Source organism: Mesoplodon bidens, assembly GCF_964165515.1.
Source record: "Mesoplodon bidens genome assembly, chromosome: 11".
NCBI classification, from domain to species: Eukaryota; Metazoa; Chordata; class Mammalia; order Artiodactyla; family Ziphiidae; genus Mesoplodon; species Mesoplodon bidens.
The window spans coordinates 47,204,556-47,231,081 of NC_138167.1; the positions used below are offsets into that span (position 1 = coordinate 47,204,556).

Here is a 26,526-nt window from a genome sequence, read left to right on the forward strand (position 1 = left end):
TGCCTTTTCTGTCTAGATGAGTGTCTAGATCTCAACCCACTTCACTCTTTCACTTTACCTAGTCCCTCAGGTCTTCCTGCCAGACATGGCTTATGGTGAATTCCTTGCCCCTCCTTCCAACTCCACAACCCCCGCACCCACTCCCCATGCATACGCGCGCGCGCGCACACACACACACACACACACACACACACACACGTGCACGCCCGCGGGGCAGGGGCCCACGTTTAGGAGACGGTAAGGTGGAGGTCGGGGGGAGTTGAGAAGACAACAGGGCATGGCAGGGGGTGTGTGGGGAGGTTAGGGACCACTGGGCTCCCCACTATAATCTCCTCTTCCTCTCCCCTTTCCCCAGTTCTTGACTCACTGGCCACAGCGGGGAGTCACAGGGAAGGGAAGGTTGAGGAGGAGCCCTGTTCAGAGATAGCTCAGAGCCATTGTCAACAAGGAGAAACTCAGGAGGCTGCGTCTTGGAGCTGCCGTGGGAGGCCTGTGGGAGTATTATCTACAAAAGGAACAAGGAGAGAGAGGAGGGAAGAGCAAAGAAAGGAAAAAACCGCTCAAGACACAAAAGATGGAAAAAGTCCCCCTCCCAAGTGCAGGTGGAGTCAGTTGCTGTGTGCAGCCCGTGAGAACAGGTGGCTGTCGAGGAACAGAGTCCAGGGCCCCTCCCGTCTCCTCTCCTCTTCCTCCTCTCTCCAGCCTCATTCCTGGAGGTCCCCAGCTCCGTCTCTCCTTCTCAGGCTGTGTGGTGTGGTGGGGAAATCTCAGGCTTTCAAGTCAAACTAGTCTAGGTTTCAATTCTAGTTCTGCCACTGAGTGACCTTGGGCAGGGATGGGGGACGGGCGCTAATCTCGAAGAGCATTAGTTCCTTCATTTGTGAAATGATCCTTTCTCAGAGGATTGTGGAGAGAGTGAGATGAGCTTAGTAAGTGGTTGTGATTGTTATCGAAAGTCCCCCTGAGCACTTGTCCTGCCCCTGGGTGCTGGGACCACAGAAATGAGCTCAGCACGAAGCCTTGCTGAAGGTTCCCCATTCCCACCAAAACAAACACAACATTTTGGAATACTCTGAGGCCTCCAGTACTTGGCCGCCCCTCAGCTGTCTCATTCTAGGTCGTCCCTTTTCTTTTAGTGGAGGATCCTAGCTAGTGTGAGGAAACCACAGTAAACTTTCTAAAAGGGAATCCTGGATAAGCTATTGTATATCGCATGGCTAGTTAAGTGGAGGAAAGAGGTCTGAACTGGGAGTTAACTAGGTTGACAGCAGTTTGCTACCATGCCACAACGCTGGGGTGCCTTGTCCTATCCTTCGGTAAACAGCCTATTAAAAGGGGACGGGGGCTTCCCTGGTGGCGCAGTGGTTGAGAGTCCGCCTGCTGATGCAAGGGACACGGGTTCATGCCCCGGTCCAGGAAGATCCCACATGCCGCGGAGCGGCTGGGCCCGTGAGCCATGGCCGCTGAGCCTGCGCGTCCAGAGCCTGTGCTCCGCAACGGGAGAGGCCACTACGGTGAGAGGCCTGTGTACCGCAAAAAAAAAAAAAAAAAAAAAAAAAAAAGGGGGACGATATGGTCATTTTGATGAGTGCCCACCGTGAACAGCCACAGGACTTCAGGCCATGGGGATACACTGCAGTTGACTGTGGGCCTCGCCTGCCGGACGGCCAGTTTACCAGTCCTGCCTGCAGTCAGCAAGGGAGTGAGTCTGAATCTTCTTGGTCTCTCAAGCTGCGTGTTCTAGCAGCACCAGAAAACGGGTTTGTCTGAAATCTAGTTACAGAGATAGCCTAACTGGGTTAAGTTGAAGAGAGACATAAAAAGGAGACCTGACTTTTCCCTGGGGAATCAGAGTGGGTGGTATTTGTTCCTGCTGTTTTGACGGCTGTGAAGGGGCGGGGGGGGTGTTGCTGGAGAACAGTTTTGCTGGTGGTGGTGATGGTGGGTGAGTTTCCTCACCCAGAAAAATCTTCAGATAGCGGTTCCCCTTGGTAGGGAGTCACAGACTAGTAACAAAACTCCCTCAGCACCTGTAGGGAAATGATGTTCCCTGGCTCTCCTCGGACTCTGCCACAGCCTTGCTCCGTTTGCCCATGTTGGTGCCGTCAGCATCTGGCCTGTGCCACCCAAAGAGCTCAGAAACGGGGGTGAGGGTGGTTTCCTGACAGTTGTCAGGACACGAGGGCACAGAGCTCACCATGCTGGGGGGATATGCACTCAGAGGAGAAAAGCTGCAGAAGGAATAGGGTGACGGAAGTATTACTTTTTTTTTTTTTGGTTAATTTCTGGGTTTTTTTTTGGTTATTTTTGGTTTTATTTTTATTTTTGGTTAATTAGGTCTGTAAGGCTGGAGATCAGGGAAGACTTTCATGCACTTTTTAACAGGGCACGAGAGACAGAAAAGTAAAGGAGTTATGGTGAGTGAACGTTTAACTAGTCACAGGTTAGCTTGGACACCAGGGTACTGTTCTCAGCACCTGCTTGATACCTACCCTACCACTCCATGAAGTAGTTACCAGTCTCCACTTCCCAGTTCAAGAAGAGGTTCAAAGATGTTACGTTATTTGCCCACGGTTAGTTGGTCACATAGCTACCAAGTTGTGAAGCCAGAATTAAAATCCAAGTATCGGTCTCAAAAGTCCAGGGTCTTTCTACTCTACCACACTGCCCAGCCACCAGACACTGCTGAGCTCTAAGAGCTCTAGTTCCTTCACCTGCAAAGTGGTTGAGGAAAGAGCTGGAACCATTTATCTTTGCCTCAGAACTCAGCACAGTGCCTGGCACCCAGCAGGTGCCTCAATGTTTGAAGCAAAGAATGTGCGCAGATGGCAAGCCACCAGAAGTCCAGCTTGGCTGACTTTACAGTATGATGTTCTGGCTACCAGCATTATGGTCTGGTACTCTGAACTGGTTAAAATAGTGACAAAACAGCTCCTTGTATCATTTGCTGACCTTCAAACATGTACCATTTTGGATACCCATTTCTTCTATTACGTGTGATTCCGGATGCATATAATCCTCTCCAGGTGGGATGAACCCTGTAGATCAGGCAAGACAAACCCTCATTTTGTTAGGTCGAATGGCAGGATTTCCAAGGGCAACAAGCCATTACTCTACTGACCTTCTCCAAAGTAGAGGTTCACAGATTGATAACCATGTGTCCTGGCTTTTCTAGGCCACTCCCAACCTAAAGTAGTTTATCCTGTTGTTCCCCATACATACATTCATACTCACAAGACTGTACCCTGGTTTGGGATTCTGAAATACGATGTCACCCTGTCTATAAACCACTGAGCAAATGCCTGATCACCGCTGGTATAGTTCTAGTTCAAGCACAGGCCCTGCGAGCAGTGCTGCTCCATTATACTCACAGGAGACAGCAAGGCTCTTTCATGCAATAGAATTACCTTGTACTCTTTGATCTGTGTCAGTTGCCCCAGCTAGTTTATCAGCCCCACAGAGGGCTGTGTTTTAGTTATCTTTATCTCTCCTTAGTTTCCAGCTCAGCAACTGTACAAAGCACTCCCAAACACCGTTGGTGAGAATCCATGCACCTTTTAAGAGTACTTTATCAATAACTGTATGATCCAACAATTCCACTCCTAGGAATTTATCCTAAAGGTACACTCTCACATGTAATGAGTGATGTATGTATTATATTGATGAAATAGCTAATTTCATCAATACTTATAATAGCAAAAAACTGAAAATCATCAGTAGGGACTGGTAAAACTAATTATGATAAATTTATACAATTGGATACTATGCAGCCATAGAAAGAACAAGGTACATTTATGTATACTGACATGGAAAGAGGTCTAAGCAGCATACATTTTTCTGATATATGTATATAAATATAGAAAATCTCTGGAGGGATAAATAAGAAACTTAACAGTGGTTGCCTCTGGGGAGGGAATAAATAGTCCAGAGTGGGATGGAGGCTTATTTTTCATCATATACCCTTTTGAACTGTCTTTTTTAAACCATTTACATATATTGATTTTTCTTCAAACCAAACAAAAACTAGTTATAAAAAGTGAGGACAAGTTAAAAAAAGCAAGTTGCTTAGGAATATGCATAATATGATTTCCATTTATGTAAAAGAAAGAAAAAACATATTTGCATGTTTGGATTTAGAAAATTTGTGAAAAGATAAACAAGAAACTTCGATCAGTGATTTCTTCTAGGGAGTGGGACAAGGTAGGGGAGTATTTTTCACTTTTACATCATGTATCCTTTTGTACCTTTAAAAAAATTAGCCTGTATTACTTTTTTTTAAAGTGAATTTAAAAAACTGCCACAAATAAGGGGCCTACGGAATATTTGATGTTCATAATGAGGCCACGCTAATTTAAATTTTCTCTCTCAAGTGGCACATAACTGACAAAGGTAAACCTGAAGTTTCAATCTTATCTCTTAGGCTGGGAAAGGACAGGACATTGATCTCTAAGAGGAAATGGAAAGGGAAGGAGAAATGATGGTTAGGAAGGTTGTCTCTGAACACACAGCAGGAACTGCCCAGGGTACAGAGCCTCCCTCCTCTTGGAAGGAAGAGCTGTTGTGGGGAGCAAAGAATGAGCTGCACAGTTCAAACTTAAGATAAACCTCACTTCTCTTCACTGAAGAAAGTCAAATGTCAAATTTAGGAGAATATCTACAACATGAGATCCTAAATGAATTATGGTTTAGACGTATCTAAAAAAAGGATTGTAGAATGCGTATAGTATGCTCCGTTTTTTGTAAAAAACAAAACAAAAAATTAAAAGCCTATATATCAGGCTTCCCTGGTGGTGCAGTGGTTGGGAATCCGCCTGCCAAGGCAGGGGACACGGGTTCGAGCCCTGGTCCGGGAAGATCCCACATGCTGCGGGGCAACTAAGCCCGTGCGCCACAGCTACCGAGCCTGCGCTCTAGAGCCCGTGAGCCACAACTACTGAGCCCACGTGCCACAACTACTGAAGCCCACACACCTAGAGGCCGTGCTGCACAACAAAAGAAGCCACCACAGTGGAAGCCTGCGTACTGCAAGGAAGACCCAACACAGCCAAAAATAAATAAATTTATTTAAAAAAGCCTACATATCTATGTGTATAAGCACATATATGCTTTGAAAAGGTTTATAAGGATATATGCCAAATTATTAACAGTTATTACCCCTGAGGAACAGAATGGAAAAGTGGAAAACTAACTTTTTCCTTTTACATTTCTGTATTATTTGATATTTTAAATGCTATTTTTGTAATTAAAAACAATGTGTAAAAAAAAAACTTCATAATTTTCAAACTTTTTGTGGTCATAGAAAAAAGTCTTCAAATATTTTTCTATAAGGAGATTTTAACTTCAACTTCAAGGCAGTTTTGACAAACATGTGGTTTCCCAACTGTTTAGGTGGTTAAATACAGTCTTGCCTGGATATGGGCATAGACCTCATAATCCTTCAAGGCCACTTCCATCTCTGGATTTTCTATAAAGTGTAGGTAAGCAATTAATCAGAAAAGCAGGGCTTTTTCCTGATACAGCAGGCTGATGGTGATGTTGGATAAATTCCCCCAAATGAGGTGGCCAGCCCCTTAGAAAATGGCTTCCTAGTACTCCTTGACTATTGTTTCCTTTACTGAAAGACACACACACACACAAACACACACACGAACTCTTTTTCTTTCTTTCTCAATCTGTGCAACCAACCTGAACCCTGGCAACTCATCTTCAGCCAAAGAGCTAGGGGAAGCCCTGAGGCAGCTAAGTTCTGCACCACTGCCACTTACAGCTTGGGCTTCAGCCTTGGGAGAACAAATGCTGGGGAAGAAAAAGCTCTGCTGTTATTAACTCACTCCTCCTGTGAAGGGACAGGCAGTGGAAGACAGGGGTGTGGACAGAGCCTTTGGTCGCCTGGGTGAGCTGCTGGAAGCTGTCGGTCTTCTGAACTGGTAGGCTCTCCGTCGGAAAGTCACCATTCCCTCTCCTACAGACCTCTTCCCAGGAGGAACTGCTGCATCTGCTCACCCTGGCTTTTACATTTAATGTGGTTCTGAAGGTAAGCAGTGGACAAATGACTTAGGAATTGGACGCCCTCATAAGCCCCGAACAAGCTGTTCGAGTGACTTCTACCCCATGAGGCCCACAGAAAAAGAGATAATGAAATGAAGTCACTTCCTGCTGTGAAACAAACGTGGGACCGTTTATGCAGTTGTTTTTATTTATTCAACTCTCAAGATGGACAGAGGCAATTTTTTGATGGTTCACACCTTAGATTAACACTAATTATATTGCTATAAATTTGGTTCAGGGTCAGAATAGGAATCAGGAAAGAGGGAGAACAACAATAAAAATCTTCAAACACTGAAACGCTTTTTTTTTCCTTTAGTTAAATGCTACTTTCCCATAGACTTCCCTAGACTGGTTTGCAGTCTAAGGTAATAGGAAACAAGGCTTGGGCATTTGGAAGAAACTGCAGGTTAAGCTACGGTGCCAAGCAAGAGACTGAAACCCCGATCTGAGTGTCAATCTCAGGCACGTTCTGGGAGCACAGGCAGATTCTCAAATGTTTCCTAGTGTTCTTTCCTTTTCACCAATTCAGTTTCCCCTTCTCTGGCTAATCCAGGACAGTACACAACCCCCTCATTGCCTCCCTTGGTCACGTTGTTGCTTACAGGGAACCTGACTGGCACGTGTGGCTTCTGCTTAGACTGGAAAGGCAGCAAGACCAGCTGCCTGATCCATCTCCTCCTGAAAGCCTGGGCAGTAGGGGTTGCTGAGGAAGGCCTCTTCAGGCCCCTGAAAGGCCTGGAGCACTGGGAAGAACACTGCTTACCCTTGGGAAACCTGGCAACAGGTGTCGGTGATTCCTGGTGGAAATGAACAGTCAGAATCAATCCATATCACTGGGAAAGGTCAAAGGAAAAAAAAGGTTCCCTTCCAAAAAAAATGGTAAAGCGGAAACGAGAAGAGAAGAAACCAAAATATTTAGAATGGCATCAAAAGTGAATGCGCAAACTTCTTTTTGATATTAAATCTAACTACAAGTTTCCTAAAGTCCAGTTACCAAGTTGAATTGTGTGGGATAGAAGAGACAGGCCAGCTGGAATTTCCCTCAAGAGTTCATGGCTTCAGGCTGAGAGGTCCTGGGTTTGCGCTGGGGGAGCCCCTTTTTGAATGAGGGCTTGGGTGGGCTGGGCTCCATGCTGGCTCCAGTTCCATTGGTCCCTGCAGAGTGAGTCTGGCCCCGTTCACTAGTGTTTCCTGGCGCCTGGGATGGAGCACTCTGGTACCTGGAACCAGATGAATACCATGAGCTGTTTCTGTAACGACCCCCACTGTCATGTCGCCCTTGGTTCGTGGGGTCATTGGACTTTGGGCCTTGTGGCCTGTAGCCTTGTCCTCCTCGTCTGTTCCCCGGCAACACCTAAGGATAAAAGAAGACACTGTTCAGAGCACTGTGGCATTAGGGCACCCGTTTGTTCCAGTTCAGTTTATTTAGGAGTCTTCTGAAAGCCTAATAGCGGTAGCTCAGGCTTGGGACTCAGTTCTCTCTTAAAACTCACAGAGTTTGATCAGCCAATCCAATCTAGACACTAATCAGAATTAATAAATCATTCACTATTTACCCCCTGCCTTTCACCCCTAAGCTCTTCTCCACTGAAGAGCTTTTCTTTAGCTGGGCAGAAAAGGAAGAAAGAGTATCCTCTGAGGTTGTTACAAGCCCTCAGTTGGGCAAGTATCTTATCACGTGTCTGAATTTTGTAGATCGAAAGCCATTTGTAAAGATAAGGAACATCTGGAATAATAAAATAAACATCACTATGATCTACTCTGCTATATATCATGAACCACAGATTAAGTCACGCTGCTGTGACATTTAGCACATCTTTCACATTACAACCCAGAAAGCTTATGGCACAGGATTTTATTTTTGTCCCCCAATTCCAATGTAATACCAGTCTGAAGAATTACTGACAGCACTGCCTTGGACTGCTCTTATGTATCTCCTTCAAACCAAGGACAAGAAACTATGGATTATGCTTCAACTTTCTAGTGGTGCTTTTCTACCTCATGATGGGTACATGACTCCCAGTGTGACCAATTACCAGGCAATATACTACTACCTACAAAGCTAGGATCACTGCCAACATCAGAAAGTCAGCAGTCTTGGCGACAGGAAATCTGAACTGGCTGGTGATTTGGAACATACATACCAAATGCTTTCTCTGGAAATAACTGAGGCTGGAGGGATTCAAAATAGGTGTGGAATGGGCATAAAGAGAGGAAGGTAATGTACTGAGCTGTCAGTGTTTAAGCTGTGACAGCCTGGCAGCATTTCTTCGTAAGTTGCTCGGTGTGGAAGCTACTTTACCTCTCGACGAGGCTGGTAGGGCCGGCCACTGGAGTTTGCTGTGGTTGCCTGAGTGTCCCCTGGTGCCGAGTTTTTCTTGTTAGCACTTGTAAGGCTGGGAGCAGAGGCACAGGTGGAAGAGGAAGCAGCAGAGGCATCACACGGGCTACTCAAAGACACAGATGTAACCGAGCTACATCGAGATCTGGTTGAATAGCTGTTCTTTGGATGGGACACTGAGACAGAAATATGAGCAATATGTGGTCAGATGATAGAAGAGCATGATGGGTAACGTTTTCCCTATTTCTCCATCTCACAATGAGCAATTTAGGATAAAGAACTGTCTATCTGAGTATTTGTAAAGATAAGCTTATAAATAGGTAAACGGGAAGGAAAATCTCCCTTCTGCCCTCTTCCTCCACTTCTGCCAAATCTCCACCGCTTGGTAAGTGGCCCATCCCCCCACCAACTAATGACTTCTTGGCGTTTCCTACCACCTAAACTCCTGGCTTTGGCTCCAGCGGCTGACTAAGCCTAGGAACAATAGTATGGGCCATATGTTCATTTTCCTATGCAAGGAACATTCTAAAGTACAGACTTCAAAAAGAAAGAAAAAGTTAAATAAAAAGCCAAATTCTTTTTTAAAAATTTGAATGAGGCAAGATGAGTTACATATGAACAGAACTAGTCTTTACAACAAATATCTATCTTCCCAAGGCTCTTTCTGCAAAAATAACTCCAAATTCAAAATATCAATCTAGCTGAAAAATACTAATATTTTCAATTCAAGTTTTGTCAGAATTCAATGGTCTAAAAGTACTCCCTAGATTTTTTTCCTTGGCTTTAAGCCTGGGCTAATGTTGAGCTCCCAATCACTGCCCTAGGTCCAACATTTATTTCACTTTCACACCGAGACAGAAAGAACGTAGGAGCCAAGCTCGGGGTCTGCGTTTGGCTGATGTGTCGCTACAGGCTCTCACCACACAGGCACCTCTGTGCCCCGCCTCCACACACACCTACTATGCGCTAGGCAAAGCAGGTATTGTTATCTCCACCGAGGAGTAAAATGAGCGGCCCAACGTAGAGTGCAGAGGCAAGGATTCAAACTTGGTCTGACTCCAGGGCCACATGCTCTTTATACTATATACCAAACACCTCTCAGCTCAGCGGGAAATGATGAGAAAATATGACCGCAAACTTAGGGAGCTGAAAAATGCCTATCCTCAGAGCTCAAAGCATCTGTGTCCACTGGCTTATTAAGTATCTCAGAGTTCCTTTTCATAAACACAAGCAAACAAACCAAAACCCAAGAGGGACTGAGGAAGAATCAGGGGAGAAGCCAATCGGCACTTCAGTTTCTAGTTAGTAGAGGGTGGTCTTCTTATCACCATCTCTGGCGCCCTGAATTTCTCAGCACCTCACCTTGTCCAAATGAATCTATGTTCTTCTTTAGGGTCTCTACATCACAGGTGAATCGGGCCACTCGTCCCAGATCCTCATCATATTTACGTTCACTAACAAAGTGCTGGAGAAAAGACAAAGAAAAGCCTCCAGGTGAGACAAACAATATATGTGGGATTTATAGCTTGCTATAAACAGACGAAACAATTACTTTCAATTGTTTTCTTTTTGTGCTTCAAAGTTCACTACATACATGGCCATCATATTACCAATGTGATTGACAAATTTCAGTCATTTTCCTTAAGGGCCCAAAGATAAGTCCATTTGGGAGCTTTATGAAATGTTAATGGTCATTAAGTGTAAATCAAGAGAAACTCTGGAGAAAGAAGGAACTCATGATGGAGGACCACCTTTCTCTCCACTGTTAGCTACTCTCCACATTGTTTCATTTTATACACAGGCAGAGGCAGCAGAAATGCTCATAAGTTACAACAATGATTCCTTACTTTAAATAGATGATTTGGTGTTCTCTAATATAAACTTCCTTAGTAAACCCACTTCACCGCTTTATAAAGTAGGATTTGTTAGTCCTTGTAATAGGAACAATTTCTTGAGATGGAAAATCATTCAAGTGAAAAGTCAGCTTTGCAAATGAGAAGAGTTTGTGCTGCAAGTAATTTAATCCTTTTAAGCAGACTGAGCTGAGAAGTAACCATCCCCTTGGGTCAAAAACTAACTATACTATAGAAATAGTGGGGCTAGAAACATGTCAGGAATAAAGTGCTTCTGGGGGTCTATTTCAATAAACAATTTCTAAGGTAGTCCGGCACCATTTTTTCAGATGTACAAGAGAGTAAGAAAGAAAAGTTAAAGGCCTAGATATAATTTAGAAGAACTGAACTCAGAGCAGTCCTCTAACTGGGGGTGGCCTAATTCCACTTTGGATTTTCAAGGGGAAGAATCAAGTGCATCAGAATCCTCGGGATGCACCTAGAAGCAATAAACGGGACAGGAGAAATAAAAATTACCTCTGGGACTTGAAGTCCTAAAGCTTCAGAGTATACTGTGGCTTAGGAAAGCACATGAATCTCTATAACAAAGCCTTCAGACATGTAATATCAGTCTGAGATTAATTCTGAAACACATTCTAGGGTTTCCTGAGCCAAAGACATAACAGGAATGACGGAAATAAAATGATCTGGAAATAAGACATTTAAATTGCACAGCACCCACTTCAGTACACTGAAAACGTGGAGAGAAACAGATCCTTAGTCAGCCTGCAGAAATATTTCTAGCAGCTCTTCAACCACGTGGGAAGGGGAACAGATGAAGCCTGTGAGAGCCAGAATTCTTATCTAACTCCAAAGGGGTTTCTGGCTTCTCCCAGATAGTTGAATGAGACTGACTGGCATCAGTGCGAGGAAGACTTTCTATAAAATCTAGCAATATAGTCTTAGTTAATCAGAAAATGGTAATTTAAAACTTGCATTGTTGGTTTCACTATTTCTCCCCAATACAGCCTAAGGGGAAGGAGTGAGAGAATAATAACACGACATAGGTTTATGTGAAAGACTGGGTCAGGATGGTAACAGGGATGCCTGCAAGGTCTCAGATGATCTTCCATCTATGCTTTTATTTTACAAAGGCTGTTATATAGCCTCCCCAGCATGTATTCCTCTTAAATATGGCAATAAATCTCACACTTTCAGAAAGAGCAGAGTTAGGGCACAGGAGTAGAGAAGGCCATACAGTTCATGGTTTAGAAACAATTAATTAGAATGTTAGTGTCCACAGCTACCCATGAATAACCCAACCTCTCTCAGGTTCCCATCTTAGTCTCAGAAACAGTTTTTTTTTTTTTTTGCAGTATGTGGGCCTCTCACTGTTGTGGCCTCTCCTGTGGCGGAGCACAGGCTCCGGACGCGCAGGCTCAGCGGCCATGGCTCACGGGCCCAGCCGCTCCGCAGCACGTGGGATCCTCCCGGACCGGGGTACGAACCCGTGTCCCCTGCATCGGCAGGCGGACTCTCAACCACTGCGCCACCAGGGAAGCCCGAAACACTGTTCTTTATATAAGAATTTAAAACACCTGAGTGTTGAATCCAAGTAATCTTTATAAACAGTTTACAATATAATCAACACCTCAAATTGCTCATTTTTCTCTTATAAAATCAGAATTGGCCAACCAACTATTTAACTATCTACTGAACACCTACTATGTGCCAAGGCATTGTGCCAGGGCACTGGAGACACAGCAGTTCCTGTCACTGTAAAGTTCACTATCGGGTGGGAAAGACAGATTAATCAAATGCACATACAATTATAAGTGTCCTAGGAAGGCACAAACAGGGGGGACACGTCAGGAAAGTTAGGAAGGATGAGGTCAGGAGTGAGGTGTGTGCTGGGAGTGGCAGGGGGAGGGAAAAGAATGCTCTGGACAGATGGAAAAGTATGTGCAGCAGCCCTCACAGGAGGGAACAGGGTACGCCTGTGGAAAGAAGAGCGAGTATGGATGGAGCAGAGGGGACAAGGGAGTGCTGTGCAAAGCACGGCAGCAGGGCCAGACCATACAGAGCCCTACAGGCCGTTAAGCATTATAGCCTATCCTGAAAGCAACGGGAAGTTTGAAGTAGGTTCTGTAATGCGAGGGACGGATATGAAGGGGTGGGGAGGTCAGGGCAGTGGCAAAGAGGAGGAGTGGAGTCAGTTAAGAGGCTACCACAAAGTCCAAGCAAGAGATCACTGTAGCTTGATCATGATGGTGGTGGTAGAGACAAAGAGAAAAGGTCAGATCTGAGATTTTGCAGAAGGTCAAAGGGACAGGGTCTGCTGATAGACTGAACTGTGGGAAAAGGAGAAATTCCCTAAGGTTTCCAGCTTGGACACTGGATAGATGACAGTACCATTTACAGAGAAAGGGAAAGGGCCAGGAAAAGGGCGAGGTTTGGGAAGAGGAGATCATGAGTTAAATATATTAGATACAGCCATGAATTACGGAGATTTGCTACTTTAGTCCCCGAGGGTAAGAAGAAAGGCAGAAAGGAGAAGGAAGTTCTACCTTGATATCAGCTCTGAGCTCAACCAACTGCTCCTCTGACATCCGAACAGCCATATCAGTCATCTTCTTTAGAAGTTCGGCTTTCTTCTGACGGCTGAGCAAAATTTCCACTGTAGAGGAAAGGGAGTATGACTCTTATGGTCTGTTAAATAGGACAAAGAAGAACTAGAAGTATAGGCCTTGCAGTATGTACTTGGACAGCCAAAGGCTTAGCTGCCCACCCATCGAGAAAGTGAAAATACCAAAGGTCCAGTTTCCACCTTCTTGAGGGACTCTGAAGGCAGTTTACATGGTAAATGCTTTTTATGAATCATAAAGACTCATACATCACTTGTCATTTCTCTTTCTCCTCTTCCCACTTAAAAAAATTTTATCAAGACGCATATAAATTAAAACAAAAATATGCACAAGGTAAAGAATACATCTAGAATAGATGGGTATAAAATGAAAAATAAAACGGTCCCTCCTATTTCTGACTTCCAGAGGAAACCACTGGTAACAATTTCTTATGTATACTTTTCCATTATACTCTCTGCATATACAATCTCTCTCTCTCTTTTTTCCCCTCACAATGGTCCCTCCTTTACCTTAGCTATTTTTACTTACTATGTCTTGAAGTTCATTCCTTATTAGTACATTGGATTCCCCTCACTCTGTTTAATAGCCACCTAGTATTCTACTCTGTGGATATACAACAATTATTTACCAAGTTCCCTAATGATGGACATTAGATTATTTACAGCCTTTCAAGAAGCATCTTCTCTGGCTTGCTCCCAGATGTGTAACTCAGGTATGGCCATGAAGAATGACAGACAATAAAAATTCTCTCAGAGTAGAAAGCCAGGGGTTACAGAGGACAAAGGGCAAAAGAAATCCTCTCAGGAAGCAGATCTAGGGGCTGCCAAATGAACCAAGGAACTTTCTCTACCACTGGGGCAGGGACTCTACTATTCCAGTCCAGTAAGCTTTGATCATTGCATGTCCAAGTGGGAATTTTTACTATAATTATCCTCTTCTCTCCCTATCTATGTAATAATGTTTCTTTCAGTTTATGGGATGCCAGACCACAATATACCATAACCAGAGCTGTTGGAAGATCTGAAGCTACCCAGAAGTCCTGGACTTTCAGCTGAATACGTGAACTAGAGGAGACTGTGGAGGTGTTGCCATCAAGCAGCAGGTGAGTGTGTTCTCATTTTGGCAAAAAGAGGACTGCGGGGTAGCTGAGGGGTGGACTGTAGCAAAGACTGTTAGTGACTGAATATCCATTCTCCTCTATCAGAAGTCTAAATGTTGTTGGGTACCAATGTGCTTAGGTAAAAAAAGCTACATTTCCTAGCTTTGCTACACATAAATGTATCATGTGGTATAGTCTGGCTGTTGAGATCTAAGCAGAATTCAGAGGCGAGCCTTACTAGAAAGCTCTCTAAAGGAGTTTTAGCCTACATGTAACATTTTGTCCTTCCCTGACTGGAGCCGTAGGATGTATATTTTGACCATAAGCACAATGTAAGGATGGCTGGGGAGAAGGATAGAGAAGCCTGGGTCCCTCGTATCATTTTGGAGATGCCCTACAGCCCTGGACTGCTTACCTCTGGACCTTTCATTTCATGAGAGAAAAAGAAACTCACATTTCTTTAGGCCATTCTGTGGCATGTAGTCAAACTCAATTCCTAATTTATACACAGAATCCTGTAACCTACTGAGAAACTAGCCAAATTTACGTTAGAAAAAAAATAGGATTTTTAAAGAGCTACATCAGGTGTAGAGCTGAATGTCTTTAGCAAGTTTACTTAGTCCAATTTGCCACATATATGCCACCCATGGGCTGCTTATACCCATGTCAGGTTAATCGATAAGGGCACACTTTCCCAATGTTAGGAACATGCATACAAAAGTTTCTCAATACAAAGGCCCAACAAATACAAATGATCTGTTGGTCTGCCTCTCAAGATAAAACCTATTTGCCATTTGTATCAAATTCACTTTCTCTCAGCTCCAGCATTCTAGGATTCTAAGATAAAATTACAGATCTCAAGATGTGTCAAGTAAAGACTTCTACACATATCATATAACTCAGAGGGCCTAATTATATGACCTTGGACAAGTCACATTTTTCCAAGGAACTTGTTTCTTCGTTTATGAAATGAAAAAAATAAAACAAAATAAAATCCAAAAACCTAACTCTCCCATAAGGTTGATATTAACATCACATATGAATGAGTGCGAAAAACTCTGAACTGTGAAGTACTATGAACATATAATTAATAAACTATAATGTGTAAAGAAAAGAAAAAGAAACACCTTTTTGATATTACTGGTAAATGAGTAATTACATCAGTGTCATTGAGAACTTGGATTTTTAGCATGAGAGGGGGTGGACTGTATTTGATAATATAAGATTGACCATGAATTGATAACTGGTTGAAGCTGGGTGCTGGGGGTTAATTATATTAGCCTCTCTATTTGAAATATGTTCAAAATTTTCTATAAAAGATGTATTTTAAAAAGCACCTTCAGACTTCCCTGATGGTGCAGTGGTTAAGAATCCGCCTGCCAATGCAGAGGCACGGTTCAAGCCCTGGTCCGGGAAGATCCCACATGCCGTGGAGCAACTAAGCCAGTGTGCCACAACTACTGAGCCTGAGCTCTAGAGCCTGCGAGCCACAACAACTGAGCCCGTGCGCCCTGGAGCCCATGCACCTCAACTAATGAGCCCACGCACTCTAGGGTCCACCTGCTGCAACTACTGAAGCCCGTGCGCCTAGAGCCCATGCTCCGCAACAAGAGAAGCCACCACAATGAAAAGCCTGCCCACCGCAATGAAGAGTAGCCCATGCTCACCACAACTAGAGAAAGCCTGCGCTCAGCAACAAAGACCCAATGTAGCCAAAAAAAAAAAAGCACCATCTTCTCAACAGTAAGGACTATGTCTTTTTTTTTTTTTAGGGGCTATGTCTTCTTACTAATATTATTTTCTCTGAAACTTCAACTTCAAAAAGAGAACACATAGGTACAAGAATGGACTGAAACTGTCACCTGAAATTTCAGGATATACCACTTAATTTAAATGAAATTGAAAAACAATGGATAGCATCTCTGTTATGTACTCAAAATTTCATTAAAATGGATCAAAACTGAACTCAGCTCAGTGCTTCAAAGCTGTCTCCTCTGGCCCATGACCACAGACACAAATGATTTAATTGTGAGTCATCATCTCAACCTATTTCCATTCTCACCAGTTTGAGAGTAGGTTAAAGAAACAACCTTCCTAATTACAAATCTGGCATTCAATGCACGAAGGGAAAACTGTTGAAAAGCCCCAAATCAATGCCATGTACAAGGTGCAGTTGGCACTCCCTTCTTTTCATATAGCTGTCTATCTTTAACCTGACCCTTAATAGAAATGACAGAAAACAGATTATCTGGTTCTTCTGTATAAAACCCCACAAATTATCCAAGTTAGACTACTCCTCCAGACTCCATTTTAGTAAGCTTTCAAAGAACCCTCGTCATGGGTATCCTGAACCTTCAATTAATTGACTTTTTCCCTACCCAATGATAACAGGCACTGAGTGAAGTTTCTACAACCCGAGAAAACAAAGAAAGTTCTGAGAGAGGTAATGACAGGAATGTATATACTAATTGTAGGCAACCTGGTGACGTCTCCTCTGATTATGCCAAAGGTTTTTTTCCAAGTAGAAAAAAATCCAATGGAATTGTTCAATCACTGGAGGAAAAAACAAAATAAAACCCAGGCACCTGCAAGATACTTTATTTTCCTTAATTGGTGCTGTGGTGGCAGATACCATGAAGTAGTCTCTTAGACACTGAACTCTATATTCAAAATATTAAAATTTGGAAATATTGAAAAACAGGCTCTTGTAAAGTTGTTTCACCTGAAAGGATTCCTATGCCAGCATAGTACAACTGCTCAAGACTGTTTAACCAAATATATAAACTCTTATTGTGTCATTTATATTGAGCTTTTGTTATGGGGGTTGAGAGGCAGGTGATAGCTTTAATAAAGATCAGTCTTACTTGCTTCAGCTTTCACTTTGTCCATTTCAGCAAGCAATGCCACTTCTCGATCCATTAAACTAGGAAGGGATGACAAAGGGAAAAAAGGTTTGATCAGAAACTCCAACAGGAACACAGCACATTGTTAATAGTGGAGAAAGACTTATGAGTTTGTTCCCTAAAAGCATACTACAAAATAAACACTGTATATACCACATGAAAATCCTATCTCACCCTCAGCAAAGACTATTTTAAAGATTCCAATAAAGAAACCTAATTCCCTTTTATTTCTATATATTACAGTAAACCAATAGCTACTCATCTAAGAGTTGAGAACCAGTAGATGGCAGTAGCAAGCTACAAAACATTTCTTGGTAAAGGTGCTAAAGCGGAAGTCCTCATGGAAATCACGTATTTCTACATATGTGCATATTTTTTATTTTATATTTTGGTCTATAAAATTGGACAGCTTTGCTTCTAATGAATTTTTACCAGGAAATACTCCTGCTAGGGCATGATAAATTTACCCACGATTAGGATTTATAGATCTTCAACACTTTAGCACAGTTGCACCAAGTCCACTGGAGCTTTAGTCTTAAGAATGCAGAGTAGTCAAAAGACATACATATACTGTGCTGGTTTCAGGTAAACATTTAATAGTAATCCAGAAAAGATGGAATCAAAGGTTTTTGGAAGGCTTTTTACAGAAAAAGAACATTAAATGGTCGATTAGAATTTTCTCCACTGCAAATGTAAATAAATGGTTTGTAAGCATGGGAAAGCTTTTCTATGTTCTTAGAAAAGAGCCCACCACCTCCAGCGAACATATAAAGAAATAATAGGCTGCCCTAGGATTAAACCTCTGGATGAAAATAATTTTCCTTACCATATCAGTTTTGTTTAGTGGTGGCAAACAAACAAACAAAACCCCAAAACAAAAACACAAAACTAAAACTTTAATACCTGCACACACATGAAATGTTCCAAATCTCTTCATATTTGAAATTCATTTTAATTTCTCCTTTTGAGTGGGAATATAACTACAGGGTTAATAGAAGTTCTCCTCTTGTTTCTGGTTGTAAAACTAATCACACACATATGCATACACACACACACACACACACACACACAGTCTAATTCAATTTAGCTCAATATGTTGTTATGCTGGCACAAAATAGTTAATATGGAGACTACAGTGAGATATACAGAAAAGTATAAGGCAGGGACATTTCCTCAAGGAGCAAAATCTGTTATAGTAAAGTGCTGGAGAACACAGGTTTGATAATCATTATGCGTGATGTTAATACACAGACTTGTAACAAAACAAATTTGGCTGGCATATTAATCCCAAAGCACCAGACTAGAGAGAAGATACAACTGTTGTGATAGGGTAGCAATACTTTTGCTAAGAAAGCATTCCCCAAACCTTGGCAAATATTTTGCTCCAAGAACTCTAGCAGCATTTGGAATACCTAAAAGGCAAAACAGAAGCACATCTGAGACAGGAGCTACCAGGCTTCGAGTTTATCATTACCTCTCTTCTGTCGCTGAATCACCTTAAGATGCAGACACTGTGTCCATCAGATGACAAATTTGTCTCTGACAAAGCTTGTAAAATGTTTATTAAAAGAGCTCAGCAAACAAGTAAGATTTTTGCAGCTTCACAATCTTTATTATGAAAAAGTAGAATGTCACATGATACTTTTTCAGCAAGGAAAAAAGTTCTGCACTGTCACAATAAGACTTTTTTGTGTCAGTATGAGCTACTACATCGCTATGGTACTTTTTTTCCCCTGTAAGAATGATTAGCATCCATTTACATAACCTTTGTTTCTTGAATAACTCATTTCATAAGAAATTCACAGGGTAGTATGTGAGCAACGGTATGACCACTCCAATTAAAAAAGAAACAAAAGCTGACCCTTTCATGCCAAAAAACACTGAAAAGCAGTAAGCACTTCTATTTCTTTTTGTTTGCTGTTTGTCATGTTACCATCTATTGATAACACCTACTGAAAGGTCCTGTGATGTCAGCCAAGCAGTAAACAGAGGAATCTATTGGCTAGCTGTTGGGATATTTTCTCAGAGAAAAGCCTGATGAATCTTTGCAATTTTTCATTAAATTTTTTACAAGTCTTTAAAATAGAAAAATGAATAAATGTTAAATTATATGTAGTGTAAGTGCCTGACGATTAGCTTTTTTGGTTATAATGTAAGTGCCCAACATTAAGCTTTCGGTTGCCGACATTCATAAAGAGCCAGGCCACCCCACCTATGAGGTTCCCCTTTTAGAAGGTCCTGGGCGACCTAGATAACTGACCCACTTGGGTGATCCTACTTTTCCTTCCCACGCTTTCTTGCTCTTATGTTTTAAATTTACTAATAAAGAACCCGCAAAACCCTAGGCACCCCACCCTCAACCCCAATAAAGGCATGATCCCAGGTCTGTACTCTCCTTAGGCACACTTTGCTGTGTGGTTCCAGGCATGCCATGCAGCCTCCACGACTTGTGAGTTAATAAACCTTGTTTTTTTCTTCAAAATCCCCTGATAGTTGTTGCTGAGGTGCATGTGGCAATCGTAAGAAACACAAGGGTCAGTCCGCCACAACACTGGCTCATAGGGGGGCAGGGGCCACAAGCAGTACGGGGCCCAGGTGAGTGCCCCCAGGCATTCCTAGCTGAGAGCGTCACTAAAGATAGGCTGAGACCAACACAAAACACTATTAAGAACTGTCTTAAAAGTACATCACATAATGTATTACAGTTGTGTAGAAGAATAACTGTATTTTAGGTAATTAATGCTAAAGCATTTAGGGATGGCATGTTATGCCTGCAACTTCCAAATGGTTCCACCAAAACACACACACACACACACACACACACACACACACACAGAGCAAATACACCCATCACTCTACTACCCCTTCAACTTTTCTGTATATTGAAAGTTCAAGTGTGGAAACATGCGCATCACAAAATAAACAGAGAAGGTGAGAAAAGTGCAAAGGTGGAACGTAGGCTAAGCATAAGATAAATAGCTGAGGCATTTTTTACAATTAAAAATAGTAATTTAGTGTAATACAACTTTCTGACAATGAGGAAACTTAAGCTAAAGTTTCCACCTGTTCTAAGCTGTATGGTGGTCCCAGTATGGATCTGTGGCCAAGAGATTCAAAAGTACCTGTGGTTTGAGGTAACAGTTTTCAGATGCCATAGCTACAAGCAGTGAGTCCTCTCAGAGAGTGATGAAAGGCTCATTCAGACTGCCAGACTTTGTTACCTTTCTTACTCAGTACTTGAGGGTACTAAGCTTGCAACTGTTCTGTCAAGGCTTTCCTGAATGGAAATACATGATGATGAGCATCTGATAACACTGGACTCAGAAACTGATAATGAAAATCCACTAAATATTGCTGGGACTCTGTTTAGAAAGACACTAGGTCTTATTAAGCCTGGGCCTCATACAGCACAGAGAATTTCCATATCCTTTCTTTGACCATGAAAGATGGTTTTAGATGTCTTGTCACTGTTAAGGAAAAAGACTGGTAAATGTCTGAATGTTCTCTATTTCCTTCCCTCCTTACCAAGACTATTTACCATCTTCACATTTCCTCAACTTACTCTAAAGCTTTTGAGTAATTTAGTTGGTCAGAATAGTTGTTCCCGTAGCATCACCATTAATATCTCTAAGATACATTATATATCCATCATTTGAAACAAGCCCTTTAATTAATATATTTAACATGTAGCTTATTGATTAAAGCTATTGCCTTCAGTAATTCCTTGGTACCAAAAAACTATTAACTATCATTTGTTTATGGTTGTTGCATTAGAAAACAATGTTATAATAGAAATGACTCTGGCAATTCCTGAGCCAACTAATTATTTCAAGGGTTTATACTCTAAACCACTCAATAATGTTCTTACAAAACATTTGAACTTGATTTTATTTGCTGAAAACCTAAAACCTATTTATTCTAATTCCACTAAAGCAGAAATCCAAGCCAAGCCAAGCCAATGCAAACACCTTTATTTCTCTGAAGACACTTCTCCCTTCTCATATAAAACAACCAAAAAAGAGAATTTTCAGTAGTTTTTGTTAGCAGAGAATTAATGATGCTTCAAGGGTTTCATAAAACTCCGTATTCCCAACACTGGTTTTATGAGTATGGTACACATATCTGGGCTCAAAATAGAAACAAAAAACACCAGTTAGGCAGCCAGGTCATCATGTTGAGCTGTACAATTGGGGGTAAAATGAATGGAAAGAATCAGCTTATTAAATCAAATTTGGATCTTATGAAAACTCGGTCCCTCTTTGTTAGGAGGTCTTTACAAAGCATGTAATGTAATTTTCAAATTTTAAGAATCTCAAGTAGCTTTTAAGAAGTTAAAATGTGGATATAAGCTGTTCTTGTGGGACAGGCCCTTAATGGAAAACCTTTCTTTCTGTTCTTCTCCAGTGGTCAAAGCATCTCGATTCTTAAGTAATACTAGAGACCATATGATTCGATGATATTTTACAATATGTTTTGGGAAAAAGAAACAGTAGCAATCTAGATCACCAAGTAGCTCATTGTTCAAGTTTCTAGTTGGTAAGGAAAAATAGTTGGAGTGTTAAGCCACGTAACGAGTGGCTGACTTGATCCTAAACTGGGACTTGTTTTTTTGAACCTTTCCTCTGGATATGATAGCAACGTCTAAAGGGAGACATATATGGACTAGGAAGGTGAAGACTGAAAAAATAAAGGCAAACAGAGATACCTGGTAAGACACAAAAAAGGAAGCATGATATAGTGGAAAAGTATCACTTAATAACAAGTATGACTTTTGGCAAATTATTTTTTCTGTGACCATTTTTTTCATCTATAAAATGAGTATAATATTACAAATGATATTGTTATATATAGATATTGTGCATAAAGATTTCTGACATACAATAATACCTCAATAAATGGCAACAGCAATTATTATTCTAATTTCTGTACTCATGTTGATTTCTCAGTTTCAGCAGAATATCTGTTTAGTAAAATGCCCTCATATTACTCTGGTAAATCATTATACATTCCAGATCCACTGTCTAGAAATTCTTTTTTTTTTTTGCCACGCCTCACGGCATGCAGGATGCTAGTTCTCGAACCAGGGATTGAACCTGTGTCCCCTGCAGTGGAAGTGCAGAGTCCTAACTACTGGGCCGCCAGCAAAGTCCCTTTTTTTCTTCTTTTTTTTTCCGATGTGGACCATTTTTAAAGTCTTTATTGAATTTGTTCTTCTGTTTTATGTCTTGGTGTTTTGGCCGTGAGGCATGTGGGATCTTAGCTCCCTGACCAGGGATCGAACCTGCACTCCCTGCATTGGAAGGTGAAGCCTTAACCACTGGACCACCGGGGAAGTCCCTAGAAATTCTTAAATAAACACATACACTTACTAACACAGTGCAGGCAGTTATAAAGAGGTGAATCAAAGATAATTTAAGTGAAAAGAATACACTACAAAATTACAATCTCACTATGATTATATCTATTAAGATTATCCATGCTTATAGATAAGGGACACAGGGAACACAAAAAAATAAAAAATTAATTATGTGTTAAGGTGGTAGAGTTATATGACTTCTATTTTTTTAAAACAATTGTTATAATTATGGGAAATATAGTAAAAATAAGAGGGAATAAAGGAAACTTTAAAAAAAAGAAAAACAAAATTCAGATTCCTTCATCAAACGCTCTCATTCTACTTTAGCCTCTGACTTATCTCTCACTACTTTCAACTATTGCCCCTTAGCTCTAGCTACACTGTGAAGTCCCTACATGTCCCTGCTATGCCTTTGCTTATATCATATTTCTTAAAGGATCCCCACCCTTTCTGCCAGTGTAAATTCCATGCGTTTTCAAGGCTTGATAATGATTCATTTCCTCCAAGAAATCTTTTCTAATTGACCCCCTCCACAGTAACCTTTCTCTTAAAATCTTCATGCCTTTCCCACAACTAAGATCTGACCTGAAGAATAACTGAATTGCAAGTCACTCCAAATTGTGACTTAAGAAGAGTGATTTAGGCCCTTATGAATTACAACATAAAAAGAACATTAAATATTTTGGATGGAATGGTCCTTCTTATAGTTTTGTTTTATTGAACTAAAAAAATCCTTTAAAGACGTTCATAGGCTCAGTCAAAATCCTGGTCCTCTTCATTCTAACCCTATTCTATAACAACTGAATTCCTTAGTCCCTAAATTCTCCTGCAGTGGGGTTTCTCTGTTACACAGCCTTTCAGCTGAGGAGGAGATAACGTATGAGATATGCACCAAGAGTCTCTAGCCTTCTTCTCAAGCTTTGGTGGGGAAGTGAGCCATCAGTGATGGGTGGGATGAAGAGCATAGGTTACTGGGAGTCAGAACACACAGATTCAAATACTGAGTCTGCAACTTACGATGTCATGTTAGGCAAACAGCTTAACCTAAGACTCAAATTCCTTTTAATAGTAAAGTAAAATATAAAGTTCCCTCTGCACAGGACAGAAATCTGGATGAATAAATCAGATAGTATGATTGAACATGTTTGGTACTGTAAAGTAATCTTCGTATGTTATTTAGTTATTTTCACAGATGGTTAAAGGGTTAGAATTTTAAATCAAAGAACATTGAGAACCATGGAGGCAAGAACTACTAGAAATAAGATATCAATGTACTAAACATGCGAAAACTGAAGAATAATTTAAAACTAAAGAGTGCTAGGTACCTTTCTGATAACACATTGTAACAGTAGCCCATTCCTTTATTTCTAGGGTTTTTAGACATTTTTGAAAGTGCTTTCATTCATAAAATTATTTTTAAAATTTTCAGCATCTCTATAGATGGGCTTTAAATTTAAGGATCTAAAAGCCTTTGTTAAGTTTATTATAAGAAGAAAAGAGAAGCTCAAATAAAAGGAGATTACTTTTCTAAGGTGAATGAGGAATCAGCCAGGAAAAACTTCAGTCTTAAGCACAGGCGTACATTGACTTTATGTGCTGTAGAACCCCAAATTGATTACCCATTTTCTCCTTTTAGTAAGTACCTTTTGACTTTCAATAAAACAGAAATTTTATTTAAAAGGCAGGCTGAGTGTGTACTTTGTTGGCACTTTTCACCGACACATATTATGACAACTGTCTGAAGTAGTTTACGCACTCCAGCTTCATGTTCTACTTCATACCCTACTCCTTAACAGCCTGAAACTTGTCAGCTAGGAGCTCCAACAATGTGTCGGACAAATTTTATTAGTTAACAAGAAAAGTAAACCTGGGTCTAGAGATGATTATTACTGGATCACCAATAAGAACAGATTTGACGTTTTACATCCTGGGAAGCCTCCGCTTTTACCTTCCCACAGGTACATGTCAGCTTTCATTTGGCGGCGATGTGAAAGCAGTTATCAGCGTAATTCCCCCAGTGCCCCGTCAGGTGTAATGTAATCTGACTGTTGCATATTTGCTAGAACGCTTTTCTTTTCTTTTATACTGTAACCAACACAAAAAATGGCTTCCTAAGTGACATTAACTCCAAGCTCTGGTTCAGCGCCAAAGGGAGTTAGCTCACCTGCGAATTATATCTTGAAGTAGAAACTACAGGGGCACTGAAATAAGCCAGTTTAAAAACCCAATCATCCAGAGAGAAGGCTTTACACCAGCAGGAAAGGGCAGGTAATGTCTTTCCTCAAGTTAAATTGACCTGGTTTCTACGCCTGCTAATCAATCCTAAATACACAGTTTCTAGGCAGGAAACCATTTCATTTGTCATTTATTAAAGGAGGCTCCCCCTGACTGGGTTCCAAGTCAACAAGGACTCACAAATCTCTCTCCCGGAACTGTATTTCCTGCTTCAGGCTGGTTCTGAATGGAATCAGATCCTGTGGCTAAGTAATCAGTAAACTAAATAATCATGGAGACCGGAGGTTTGTCAAGGCAAAGTTGTGATGCTCTACTCTTAGCTCTTTATTCTTTTCTTGAGCCAACAATATCTGATATGATAATAATCCAGAGCAAAGGGCATGGGGCTTTCTCCCAGAGGGTCAGAAAGCGGAGAAATCACTTACCTAGAAAAATTTCCAGGGGAAGTTAGACTTTATTAAAGGTGAATTTTGGAGAATTGGTTGGATTTAGATAAGCAGAAAATATAGGAGAGCATTATTAGGCTGGAAAAGTGGCCTTAACTAGTATATGGAAGAGGAAATGTGTACGTTAAGTTTTGAGACGAGTAATCTGGCTAGAGCAAAACTGTATAGAAGAAAAACAGAAGATATGACATTGAATTTCTAGCTATAAAACCTGAAAGGGGAAGCTTGGGATTTAGGACAAAGCATGGGTAGACTAGCAGATGAATTATCTATCCTAAAAGTACTTTTTGGTTCATGGACCACTCTACACTTTGCAAATGATAAAAGCAGTGGTCAGCAACTTTTTGGAGGCTTTATTCTACATCTTCGTTAATTCACTCCCTTCTTCAATTCCACAAAACAGGAGGACTGAGGCTACCCACACTCCCTCTATCTTTTGTCTGCTGTGGCATGAAGTGACCAGACTAAGTTTGTGAACAGAGACATGGCTGAATACGACCTCAGGAAACAGCCCATAGACAGGCAAGAAAACGGATGGATGGGTGGGAGGAAGAGTGGTGTAGGTCCTCCCTATTCCTGAAAACTTCCTCTCACATTTCAGATCCATGCAAGTCTTACGAGTAAGCAGAGTGGACAGTCTTAAATCCCCAAATATCAGCCTAGCTGCTTGTCTTCCTATCATTTTACTTAATTTGGTCCTTAGGGCTTTTCCATTTTCAAAAAAGTCCCTTATAAAATGCAAATACCCCCCCAAAAGGAGTTATGGTTTAAAAATTAGTTATCACTTTACTATCTAATAGTTAAAACAGCTTCAGTGTTCCATAAAAAAATTAGAATATATTTCTCCTCCCAACAATTCTATAATCTATAATCAAATATATTCGATAAATAGCTCCCTCTTGTAAATTCACAATGCAGATTAGCACTGAAAAGGCATTAAGAAGCCCAGTAGTAAAAAAAAAAAATTTAAGTATTTTCAAACCTCTTTAACTACTAAACCCTATTTCCCCTACAGAACACATACAATTTAAGATAGAATTTTCAGAATGGGAGAAAATATTTGCAAATGAAGCAACTGACAAAGGATTAATCTCCAAAATTTATAAGCAGCTCATGCAGCTCAATAGCAAAAAAACAAACAACCCAATCCAAAAATGGGCAGAAGACCTAAATAGACATTTCTCCAAAGAAGATATACAGACTGCCAACAAACACATGAAAGAATGCTCAACATCATTAATCATTAGAGAAATGCAAATCAAAACTACAATGAGATATCATCTCACACCAGTCAGAATGGCTATCATCAAAAAATCTAGAAACAATAAATACTGGAGAGGGTGTGGAGAAAAGGGAACACTCTTGCACTGCTGGTGGGAATGTGAATTGGTACAGCCACTATGGAGAACGGTATGGAGGTTCCTTAAAAAACTACAAATAGAACTACCATATGACCCAGCAATCCCACTACTGGGCATATACCCTGAGAAAACCATAATTCAAAAAGAGACATGTACCAAAATGTTCATTGCAGCTCTATTCACAATAGCCAGGACATGGAAACAACCTAAGTGTCCATCATTGGATGAATGGATAAAGAAGATGTGGCACATATATACAA

General features: G+C 41.1%; 1 protein-coding gene across 2 annotated transcripts in view; it reads right to left on the reverse strand.

The window, feature by feature from the left end:
• Nucleotides 1-6,962: 6,962 nt before the first annotated feature.
• SPATS2 (spermatogenesis associated serine rich 2) overlaps nt 6,963-26,526 on the reverse strand; it is a 129,720-nt gene continuing 110,156 nt past the window's right edge. For both annotated transcript variants that reach the window (XM_081248026.1, XM_081248027.1), the window contains exons 9-13: nt 16,830-16,888; nt 12,789-12,898; nt 9,752-9,854; nt 8,351-8,565; nt 6,963-7,402 (exon numbers count right to left, since the gene is read on the reverse strand). In XM_081248026.1, coding sequence (XP_081104152.1) covers nt 7,091-7,402; nt 8,351-8,565; nt 9,752-9,854; nt 12,789-12,898; nt 16,830-16,888 — 799 coding nt within the window. In that variant the 3' untranslated portion in view covers nt 6,963-7,090. The remainder of the gene's footprint in view (nt 7,403-8,350; nt 8,566-9,751; nt 9,855-12,788; nt 12,899-16,829; nt 16,889-26,526) is intronic.